At 39.9% G+C, this 12,845-nt stretch overlaps 1 protein-coding gene across 2 annotated transcripts in view; it reads left to right on the top strand.

Annotated features, from left to right (window-relative positions):
• The window catches only part of RAB2A (RAB2A, member RAS oncogene family), a 53,365-nt gene that overhangs the window by 14,236 nt on the left and 26,284 nt on the right, over positions 1-12,845 (top strand). For both annotated transcript variants that reach the window (XM_083359809.1, XM_083359810.1), the window contains 3 exons: positions 5,808-5,879; positions 8,484-8,551; positions 12,517-12,599. In XM_083359809.1, the coding sequence (XP_083215935.1) occupies positions 5,808-5,879; positions 8,484-8,551; positions 12,517-12,599 (223 nt within the window). The remainder of the gene's footprint in view (positions 1-5,807; positions 5,880-8,483; positions 8,552-12,516; positions 12,600-12,845) is intronic.

Below are 12,845 nucleotides of genomic sequence, written 5' to 3' on the forward strand. Positions count from 1 at the left end.
TTATTTTATGACATATTTGAATGAAATCTTATAGTTGACGGAAATGCTAGTGAAATGAACTGAAATGCATGTTTGAGCCAAACTTATACAATAATTATTTTTCTATTTTAATATACAAAAAATATTTTTAAAAGGAGAAAGAAATTTCCATTGAATAAATAATTAGTGGTTGGAACTTGTGTAAAGTAAGAAGGAACTTATCTAGAACTTTCTTAGAAACAATCTCTTCCGGACCAAGCATAATAACTTTTTTCCTTTTCTTTGGAGAAAGTTTCTTTCAATAGAATTTGAGAACTGATTGTTCTCGCATGTCATAGTTTATTGGACTAATAATTATTAGGCATAGTCTAGGACTGGAAAAGGGACGTGGTGGCTCAGTGGGTTAGGACGCTAAGCTTGTTGATCAGAAGGTCGGCAGTTTGGCAGGTCAAATCCCGAGTGCCGTGTAACAGAGTGAGCGCCTGTTACTCATCCCAGCTTCTGCCAACCTAGCAGTTCGAAAGCATGTAAAAATACAAGTAGAAAAATAGGGACCACTATGGTGGGAAGGTACAGCGTTCCGTGCCCTTTGGCATCTAGTCATGCCGGCCACATGACCACAGAGATGTCCTCGGACAAGCGCTGGCTCTTCAGCTTTGAAACGGAGATGAGCACCGGCCCCTAGAGTCGGAAACAACTAGCACGCATGTGCGGGGGAACCTTTACCTTTTTAGGACTGAAAAAGCTATTGCTTCTTTTTTTGTAATGGCTATTTTGACATTAGCCTTTTTGAAGCCTGTTTCACTCAACATACTATAAAATTGAGTTCAGTCATGTACATCCCCATATTACTTGGTTGAGAATTGATATTTAGCATATATAGCAGAAGTTTAAGATGTGTCTAAGATATGTCTTATAAATGTTACAAGAATCTTAACTACAAAGGCTGTACAAAAGATGTTAATAAAATGGATAAATTCTTAAACTTTTGAATGATAGAATCCTAGTAATTATTCAAAGTAGATAAAGTTTTTTTAAAAAAGTATATTCTATTCTCAACATGCAGTTTGTCCAAATGTATTTATTTGGAAAACAGAATGATTTAATGTGGGCCATATCAACAACTGTCTACTCCTACTTTCATCCACTCCTTCATGGATTACTGCCTTGTCGTGGCGAAGGGGCTTGCGTAATTCAATGAAGCTATGAGCTATGCCGTGCAGGGCCACCCAAGACAGACAAGTCATAGCAGAGAGTTCTGACAAAACGTGATCCACTGGAGAAGAAAATGACAACCCACTCCAGTATCTTTGCCATGAAAACCCTATGGACAGTACCAAAAGGCAAAATGATATGACGCTGGAAGATGAGCCCCTCAGGTCGGAAGGCGTCCAATATGCTACTGGGGAAGAGCAGAGGGCTAGTACTAGTAGCGCCAGAAAGAATGAAGCGACTGGGCCAAAGCCGAAAGGACGCTCAGCTGTGGATGCATCTGGTGATGAAAGGAAAGTCCGATGCTGTAAAGATTTTTTCTCCATAGGAACCTGGAATATAAGATCCATGAATCAAGGCAAGCTGGACGTGGTCAAACAAGAGATGAGAAGACTGAACATCGACATCTTAGCTATCAGTGAACTAAAATGGACAGGAATGGGTGAATTTAATTCAGATGACCATCAGGTATACTACTGCGGGCAAGAATCCCTCAGAAAAATGGAGTAGCCTTCATACTCAATAAAAGAGTAGGAAAAGCAATACTGGGATACAATCCTCAAAATGACAGAATGATCTCAGTTCGAATCCAAGGCAAACCATTCAATATTACAGTAGTCCAAGTCTATGCCCCAACCACTGGTGCTGAAGAGGATGAAATTGACCGGTTCTATGAAGCCCTACAGCACCTTATAGAACTAACACCAAAAAATGATGTCCTTATCATCATGGGGGATTGGAATGCTAAATTAGGAAGCCAAAAGATAACTGGAATAACTGGCAAGTTTGGCCTTGGAGTACAAAATGAAGCAGGGCACAGGCTGATAGAATTTTGTCAAGAGAATATGACGGTCATAGCAAACACTGTTTTCCAACAACCCAAGAGACGGCTCTACACATGGACATCACCAGACAGTCAACACAGAAATCAGATTGACTATGTGCTCTGCAGCCAAAGATGGAGAAGCTCTATACAGTCAGTAAAAACAAGACCAGGAGCTGACTGTGGCTCAGACCATGAGCTTCTCATTGCAAAGTTTAGGCTTAAACTGAAGAAAGTAGGGAAAAGCACTAGGCCACTCAGGTATGAATTAAATCATATCCCTGTTGAATATACAGTAGAGGTGACAAATAGATTTAAGGAATTAGACGTCCAGACGAGAGGTCACAAGCGCGTGAGTGACCGTACATAAGGCATCCCGGTCTAAATAGGGCCGCAACTGGCGCACCAGGTGGACCTGGGCGAAGGCTCCCCTAGTCACAGCTACTATATGGTCTTCTAAAGAAAGCTGTGAGTCTAGGAGGACTCCCAAGTTGCGAGCCCTATCTACGGGGGGTAATAACTCACCCCACATAGAAAGAGATGGGATATCCTGAATATCCCGAGATGCCGGTACGCACAGCCACTCAGTCTTGTCAGGGTTGAGTCGAAGCCTGTTCCTCCCCATCCAGACCTGAACCGCCTCCAGGCAGCAGGACATCACGTCGAGGGCATCACTGGGGTGGTTTGGGGTCGAAATAAAAAGCTGATGATACCCAACTCCAAAACCACGAATGATCTCACCCAGCGGTTCCATATAGATGTTGAACAGGAGAGGCGAGAGGACCGACCCCTGAGGGACTCCACAAGTGAGAGGCCTCGCGGTCGACCTCTGCCCCCCTGCCAACACCGACTGCGAACGTCCCAGGAGATAGGAGGAGAACCACTGAAGAACTGTGCATCCCACTCCCAATCCCCTGAGACGCCACAGCAAGATACCATGGTCGATGGTATCGAAAGCCGCTGATCGGTCTAATAGGACTAGGACAGAGGAATATCCCCTGTCCCGAGCCCTCCAGAGATCATTCACCAGAGTGACCAATGCCATCTCCGTGCTGTACCCGGGCCTGAAGCCCGATTGGTACAGGTCTAGATAATCCGCTTCATCCAGAACCAGAGGGAGCTGATGCGCCACCACACTCTCAACAACCTTCGCAAGAAAGCGAAGGTTGGAGACCGGACGAAAGTTATTTGACACAGCTGGGTCCAAGGCAGGCTTCTTGAGGAGAGGTCTCACCACCGCCTCCTTCAAGGCGGCGGGGAAACTACCCTCACTCAAAGAGGCAGATATAACCGCCTGGAACCAGCCTCGTGTCCCCTCCCAGGCTGCATAAGCCAGCCAGGAAGGGCACGGGTCCAATAAACATGTGGTGGAGCTCAGCCTCCCCATAATCCTGTCCACTTCCTCCGGAGTCACAGGATCGAACTCCCAGATAACATTGACAAGACCACCCGTGTCCTGATCGTCAGACTCTGCCCAGTCGGAGTCCAAAACGGTCCGAATCCAAGCAATTTTGTCCAACAGATGTTGACTAAACTCCTCAGCATGCCCCTGCAAGGGTTCCTCACTCACCTCCTGATTAAGGAGGGAGCGGGTCACCCTAAACAAGGCGGCCGGACGATTATCTGCGGACGCGATAAGGGTAGCAAAGTAATTAGACCTTGCCACCCTTATTGCTGCGAGATAAGACCTAATATGGGTTCTTAGTCGCAATCGGTCGGATTCAGATTGGCTGGACCTCCAACCGCTCTCTAGGCCCCATCTCCGACGCTTCTTCTCCCGGAGCTCCGCGGAGAACCATGGAGCCCACTGGGATCTGCGCCGGGTCAGGGGCCGCAAGGGTACAACTCGGTCAAGTGCCTCTGTGGCCGTCCTTTCCCAGGCTTCCACTAAGGCATCTGCCGAGCTGTGAGCAGAGGAGGCAGGTGGGGACCCCAGCGCTGCCTGGAACCTCTCAGGGTCCATTAAGCGCCTGGGGCGGAACCATCTAGTTGGCTCAACACACCCACGGTGGGGAGTGGCAAAACGGAAGACCAGCCGCAGGAGATGATGATCGGTCCATGACAGGGGCATAACAATTGGGGAGCCCCCACCAAGATCATCTAACCACCATCCAGATAGAAAAACCAAATCCAGGGTGTGACCTCCCACATGAGTCGGTCCATGAATTACTTGCGTCAGGTCCATGGCTGTCATGGAAGCCATGAACTCCCGAGCTAACTCCCAGGGATGGTAGATTGAAGTCACCCAAAACCATGAGTTTGGGGAACTCAATCACCAGCCCCGAGAGGATATCGAGAAGCTCAGGCAGGGCTGCTGCTGCAAGACTAGGCGAAAGGTACACCAGCAGCAAGCCCAACTGCGCCCTAGGAGCACACCTCAGTAAGAGAGATTCACACCCGACTATCTGAAGAACGGTGGCCTCCTGCGGACATAAGGTCTCCCTCATAACCACAGCCACTCCCCCACCCCTACCCTGAGTCCGAGGCCGGTGTAGCACCCGGAAACCTGGTGGGCAAAGATCAACCAGGGGGATACCACCCTCTGGGCCCAACCAGGTCTCCGTGATGCAAGCCAGGTCCGCATGCTCACCCTCGACCAGATCCCGGATGAGCGGAGCCTTATTAACGACGGACCTGGCGTTCAGGTACACCAGCCGGAGCTCAGGTGGCTGCACATCCTTGCTCCCGGGGCCTTGGGGTGAAGACAGGGTCGGAGTGCCTCACCGCTTGTAGATAGCTGGGATGCCCTCCCGGATATCGATACGGCCCTCTGTTCATACACCTGCTGCCATTCCCTAACGTCGTGGGAATAGGTAATCCCACGACCCGCTCCGGAGGCAACTAACCCCGGCTCCCCCCCTACGCGATCTGTCCCAGGCCTGGCCTGAACAACAGTTGGTGGATTACCCCCCATTTCCAACCAACCACGACCCTCCCCCCTCCCTAACCCCACAAAAAATTTAACTAGAAAAGTAACCAGGGGCCTCTTATTATATTTATACCTGAGGCCCCTGTTCCTGTTTAACCCCCTTGATCACCCCAAAATTCACATTTCTTAAAGAAAACCAAAAAAGCTGAGAGAGGCAGACTTGTTCATATTTTTCTCCCCCCACCCCCTTAGGTGTTGAAACTAAATTCCCCACCTCTTTCCTCCAATGTCTATCTTCTTTAACAGCCTGGACTGACTACGATTTTTAGTTAGGCTTTTTATTGGGTTAAATTGTTTTGTAATTTTGCATTTATTGTTTAATTCTCTTTTAAATTTTTTACTCTTTTTTTTTATTGAAAAGTTTTTTTTTATTGAAAAGTTTTAAAATACAATTTTCCTTTAAAAATCCCCCCTTTCCCCTTTTTTTTTTACTCTTATGTTTTTTAATTTTTATTGTTGTGAGCCGCCCTGAGTCCTCAGGGAGAAGGGCGGCATATAAATTTAATGAAATGAAATTTATTAAACTTAATTGCATACTTAACGATTGCACTAGGGAGAGCAGGGATGGTTGGTGAGGTGGTTCATTTAATGTTTGTCCTGACTTCCAACTGTAATGGATAGGATTCATTATGGTCGTAATTCGAGGACTACCTATATACATGTGGATTCTAACTCAGTGTCATGGGAATAATGAGTTCTAAATCACTTTTTTTGCTATGTGTGCAGATTAAAATAATTTGATGAGATTAGGAGTTAGCAATAGTCTTTTTAGACTTCAGAACAGATGTTTTAATGAATGTGTACCTTTAAATACTTTCAACAAATATTGTACAACTGCAGATTCTTGAAATTCCTGTTTTTCAGGTGTTGGAAAATCATGTTTATTGTTGCAGTTTACAGACAAAAGGTTTCAACCAGTGCATGACCTTACTATAGGTAAGTCCTTAGTAGGTAAATGATGAAAGAAGATAATTCTGTGTGTCAAGATTTGAAATATATGAAATTTAAACATTGGATTTAAGATTTGTACATAAATGGTTCCTAATCCATTTGCTATGTAATTTAGACATATACTGAACAATTATTATTTTCACAATTATAATTATATTTGCATATAATTACTGCTTTTCATAGTTGTGCAAAAAGTCTAGGGAATTTTAGTTTACTGTGGGCGAACTGTTGATTCATGTGATTCATCGGCTCTCTTATGTGATTTTTGATTAGGCCAGGAAGCATGTGCTTAGCAAATAAAGTGGAAATGATAGCTTATCATTTCCTTTGAGAACCAGAAACAATGGTATGTGAGGAAATAACAAGCCAGGATAATCTTTTCAAGTGATGGTAAATCTGGGGAACTCTTTTTTTTTTCTTAAAAGATCAGAAAAATAGGAAGATGGGAACAGAATATGTTGCTCTCTAGTGGAGACTTGTACAGGAAGTCCTCAACTTACAACAGTTCATTTAGTGACCATTCAAAGTTACAACAGCCCTGAAAAAAAGTAACATGGCCATTTTTCACAATTATGACTTTTGCAGCATCCCCATGGTCATGTGATCAAAATTCAGATGCTTGGCAACTGATTTGTGTTTATGACCGTTGCTGTGTCCCAAGGTCATGTGATCACCTTTTGTGATCTTCTGACAAGCAAAGTCAATGGGGAAGCCACATTCACTTAACAATCGGATTACTAACTAATCAACTGCAGTGATTCACTTGACAACTGAGGCAAGAAAGGTAGTAAAATGGGCAAAATTCACTTAAGAAATGTCTCATTTAACAACAGACGTTTTGGGCTCAATTGTGGTTGTAAATCTAGGACTACCTGTAGCCACTCATTTAGTCACTCCTTCACACACACACACACACACCACACACATACATAAACACAAATACATAACAACAGGTAAGCTTGTAAACAGTGAAAACTATTTTAAAGCCTTATTAAAGTATGGATGATTTGGGGGAGAAAGGAGATAACCATTTTCTTCCTAGTAACAACCCTGTACTGAAAATATTACAAAAGTTATTCCTGTAACCTGTCAAGGAAGTCCCCTAAAATTTGCTCAAAACCAATCCTACCTTCCTGTCATACAGTCATACGATGCAATACAGAACCCTTCAAAAATTATTTTTGGCTTTGGCCATCAGGTTTCCCACCTCTGGTTTTAGGAAAAGGGGTTTACAAGATATAAACCTCTTTTTGGAGACCTTTCCAAAAGCATAAATTCTTTGTTCTTGTGATAAACAAGCTTTTATGATTGTGGTTTTGAGTTTTATGCAGTCATGTTAATGGAAAGGAACACACAACGCTAGCATGCTGCTTATTTTTTGATAAAACTTTTATAGCCCTGTTGTTTATTACACAGTAATAATGCCAGTTTAAATCATGCAGAATGCATTCAGTTTCTAAAATGTTTCCAAAAATAAAACATCAATTTAAAATTGTATGAATTATGTCTCTCTTGATGTGTAGTTATAGTTCAATTAACATAGATTTATTTTCTTGTGTACTTAATAGCCATGAGTTACTAGGAAGTAACTTTAAAAGAAAAAAGAGGCATATAGTATTACATTTCTTAAAGTATGAATTACTTTTATCTATTTTGTTTGCCCATTTTTGATGGAGAAAATCATACTTTGGGAGGATTATTCCCTACCACAGGTCAAATGCAGCAGTTTAATTTTTTTTTCTGGCATTTCCTCATGGTTGTGATTAAATGTTTTCCTCTAGTTCTTGAATTATCAAAAATATATACCAACATTGATTGTATTGTCACAATGACTGAGTCCTGTACTGTCTCATTGTTGAAGATGGCTATTGCTCAGAATTAATGAACTCTTCTGGCTGCATTTTGCCTCTCAGAGAGGGAGGGAATGTGGCACCTGCCCACGGAGAAATAAAAATAAACTGTGGCCATGCGAAAGATTTGACAAGAGTTTCAGAATGAGCCAGGTAGGCATTATCCAGAGAGATCCTTCTGTGGAAGCCAGGTACCCTGTCTGTCCTGTAGTCCAATCCCAAAATGACACAGTAGGTAGCCCTCACTTTCTGGAGGGAGAGGGCATACATGCTACAGCTTCAAGCTGTAATTTAGAATTAGACAGATCCCAATCCATGTTATCACTAACATCATCAGTGAGGCATCTCCATTCATTTGCATGTCAGTCTAAATGCCAAAATGAATATACGTTGCCTCTGCAGTAGCCTGCAGAGATAAAGGCAATGCTATGTCCTTTAGAAATCATTAGTGTGGCATCTTCACGCTTACAGTAGTGGGTTTGAGTATGAGCCATCTATGTGCTAGAAACAATTATATACAAGGTCTGGCATGAATGGAAACTTAGTAAATCTGTAGCAAATAGTGTAAAGGAACTAGAATACTGAAGCAACTGGAGAACAATATTGCAATGTTTTTGAAAGAATGGTGTAGATCCTTATTTCATTTTCTTCTTTTATAATTTTGTGTATTTTTCTTACTGTTTTTGTATATAGTTAATCCAAACTAAAAATGATGGGTTTCATTTTGTTTATTACTCAGGTGTAGAATTTGGTGCTCGAATGATAACCATTGATGGGAAACAGATAAAACTTCAGATATGGGATACAGTAAGTAAAATTCTTACTGCAAGAATATTTTAGACAAATTCATATCATTATTTAAAAAATAGAAGCTACCAAAAATATTATGATCCTCCAGATCAGCAAAACTGTTCCTTGATTTTTCACTTGCTTAAGCTGAATTAATAATTTCTACCAGGATAGATAGTGGCTTCATTTTATACTTGGAGTGGTGGTGGTGGGGATGATGATGATAATTTATGAAATTATTGTTAACTTGCTACTTTTAGGCTTTGAAAAGAGTAGGGAAATTTTTGTCTTCTTCAATTTTTGTCTTGTTTAGTTATGCTCTGAATTAGCATGTTTTATTTTATGGACTGTACTAAGTAAAACATATTTACTGGAATGAAGAGATTTTAAGCATTGTGGAATTACCGTAGTTTATTCAATAGCATTGCATCATTTACTTAAGTGCAATTGGCAAAGAAGTCTATCATTTAAAACAATACTTTAAAAATCATTTTGAATTTTTGTTCCCTCCTATTTTTTAAAAATAAATACATAATGGTCAGCTCATGGTTCTTAGCCATAAAAAGAAACAAAAAAGTATTTGTGCACCTAATAACAAGAAACTGATAGTTTATAGTAGGACATTGAGAAGAGCATGTAAGTCTTAAAATATAAATCCAAATAATTAAATAAATAAATAAAATAACTGCTTAGAATTGCTGGAAGGGAAAATAGGACCAAACCTTAGTGTTCCCTTCAGCTATTGAGTTTTGGAATTAGCAAGGCAGGGATGTTGTAAAAGTGAACAAGGGTCACAATTTCCAACATTATTTAAAGACTATTTCTAATCAGAATCAAATAGTAGTTTTTGCAATATAACCTTGATGGATATGAGAGATACATAAAAAAGATCCAGTAAGTAGGTAAAGATTACAGATTGTCCATTGCTATAGTGGAAAGCAACTAAATCACTCCAACATCACATTTATTAGTGTATCTTCTATATTAATATTAGGGTAATAGTTCATGTATGAAAGCAAATATACATGTCCCAGGATAATGTTGCAGGATCCAGTAAGGGTCAGAAGCACTAGAACACAGCTTCAAGATCTGCAAGTGGACATTACACACCACCCAGAGGCTATCATATGAGGACAAATCATGCTTTGCAAATATCTCTTGGAGGTTGGAGATACTTCTAATTAATCTACCAGATTGCCCCTGTGACTATGTAGGACAGATGGGGAGGAAGCTAAGCACCAGATTGCAAGAACACAGACAAGTGTCAGATGAGGAGACCCAAACTCGTTGGTAATCTGACATTGCAGTGATATACATTCAATTTCTCAGCTATTTAGATTGTTGGCCAAGCAGATAAAAAGATAGCCAGGGAAATGATTGAAGCCTGAGAAACAGGTCCCTTGTTGAGAGATGATAACCTGATTTACCACCAGCTTATCAGATACTTAGGAGCAAGGAATTGGTAGCACAAGGAAACAACAGCCAATAGCCAGCCATCAACCAGTCAACCAATAGGAAGTCACACGTAACCAAATATTATATAAATACGATGCATAGAGTAATCCAAAGAACACATTCCAGTATTTTTTTTTATTTTTTTTTAATTCCATTTATATCCCGCCCTTCTCCGAAGTCTCAGGGCCGCTTACAAACTTAGCAGTAAAGAGAAGTTCCCTGAAGATGGGCTCCTGCATCAGTCTGAAAGCTCAGAAGATTAAACCTGTGGCCCTGCTGACTAACCCCATGTTGGGTCCTGCAATAATAGTTCAGTTTCTGATAATTTCACAATATCAAGTAATACATAGATTTAACTTGAAGCTTCCATTCATAGATGTAACAAATCCAGTGGGAAATGAGAAAATGACAATAAGAGAACTGACAGAACTAACATTTTGCCTTAAGATAAACATTAACAGATTCAGTTATTAAAAAATTCTGCAACTGAACCAGAGAGAGCATATATTTGATTTCATTTCTGGTTCCTTTGATGTTTTCTTTATCTTTCACGTTTTCAAAATTGTATTTTATTTCATATAGAGGTAGCCCTACTTTACGACCATTCATTAATGACTATTCAAAGTTACAGTGACTGAAAAACTGACTTATGTCCTCCCACTTGTGACCTTTGCAGGGTCTCAGCAATCATGTGATCACAATTCAGGCATTTGCTAACTGACCTCGCACATATGACAATTACAGTGTCCTGTAGTCATATGATTGCTATTTTGTGACCATTCCAGCAAGCATAGTTAGGAAGCTGACAGGAGGTTTCAAGTTATGGCCATGTGATGTCTCACTTAATAACTGCAGGTGATTTGTTTAAATAACCATGGCAAAAAGGTAGTAAAATCACATGATGCCTCACCTAATGACTCCGTGCATAATGATAAGTTTTTTGATCCCTATTGTTTACATAAGTCAAGGATTACCTGTATTCAAGTCCCTCTGATTACCTAAAAAAATCTCTTTCAAATGAAGAGATTACTATTTTTAGGAATAAGGGTATTCATAATATTTTGGTTTTAGTTATTTTGTGTATGAAGTTCCATGCAACTGTTTCAAGTACAAAACTGCTGTCATGTGGTCAAGACTGCAGCCTATAAGTCTTATAATTTACAACTAGAAATCTTAACAATATCAAACTTACGATTAGAACAGCAAGACAGAAAAGTGCATAAGTTGCAACTTAGAGATGGTCTGGATATAAATCATGAAATATGATTTATATATGGTCATTGGCTTCTGACATTGCATATTTTAATACCTTAGTGTCACGTCTATCAGAGCTGTATGCAGACTTAATACAAGTTTCCAATTGCCTAATATCATAATACAGAGCTTATGAAGTAACTGCCCTGCTCTGATTAGCCTGAGACTTCACAAGTTATGTAGACTTAGCATATTTAATATTGATTTTTTTTTCATTACAATTTATCCAGATATGATAGCAAAGCTGTCATATCTTTTCTGCGGATGATGTTAGAAATATATTTTCTTCGATATGTTGCTTACATCATCACATGATTTAGTATTGCTAAAAGACAACAAGCAGTTTCTGTTAGCTCCTTATTAAAAACTATTGATACTGATGTGGATTCTGTTCATTTTTTCATCTGTATATTTACAGTTTATAAGTTACATTATGGATTAAACATCTATTACATATTTTGTATTGCTATGCCAAACTGTACTGATAATTAGTTTAAACGTCTAGATTATTTATTTGAAAAATCACGTTACACACAAGATGTTTTGTACATTATTTGTGCTTGCCTTTCTACCAGTATGTATGGGTATATATGAGTGTGTGTATGTACGTGTTTGTGTGCATGTGTATTTCATTTTTTGGATAAGCTTTGTTTCAGAAGTACAGGATGTTATTTAAATGATAATAGATATATATAAAACCAAATTCAAAACTCTTGCTTTTCATAATAAAATGATGGAGAAAAAAACCCATCTGAAGATTGTTGAAATCTGGCTGCAGTTTATGATATAATGGATAAAATCTGCATCCTTCGCCTTCATACAACTTTTACTCCAGCAGATGGTGGGCGTAAAGATGTCATTCATCATTTATTTACAATGGGCTTTATTTATTCTAGTGTCAACAGCTGCCCCGGGGAGGGAGTTATTGAATTCAAATGTGAAGCACTGGGCTATTTGCTTCCTTTCAAAATTGTCTTCAGAGCTTAGTTGCTAGGAGTCCATTCTGTACTCTAATAATGATTCGTGTATTGTGAAGCCATTCAGTAAATTGGGTTGTCAGGGATTGCCAAAAATGGTTTAGAGGTCTTGTTCTTGATTTTTTCCCCTAATGGTGCTCTAGATTTTTTTTTTTAATTTCTAAGTCTTATTTTCAAGAAATAGTGGCAGTTTATTTTGTTCCCAATCTCAGTAAAATAAATTTCATAGTATAGCTAAGTAATCTGATGTTTCTCACACATGAGGAATAAGAAACTGTTGCTCTTGTTTTACTACAGGCTGGGCAAGAGTCCTTCCGTTCCATCACAAGGTCATACTACAGAGGGGCAGCAGGTGCTTTACTAGTGTATGACATTACAAGGTGAGATTCTTTCATATTAGTGATTTAGACTCTTGTACTCTTGTAAAGTATACTGGGTTAGTCTCCTACTAGTTCATGCTTTATTTACATTTTATTGCTATCATTGGACCTATTTTAAACTTTATTAAGATGGATTATATCTATTGTGAAAATACATTCAAGTATGTAGGACTGAATGTGTATATTCACACTCAGTTTTTAGAGATAATACTTAATGTGTCTAAGGCAAATACTTAATTCTGAAGT

This window comes from Vipera ursinii, assembly GCF_947247035.1.
Source record: "Vipera ursinii genome assembly, chromosome: 3".
Classification (NCBI taxonomy): Eukaryota; Metazoa; Chordata; class Lepidosauria; order Squamata; family Viperidae; genus Vipera; species Vipera ursinii.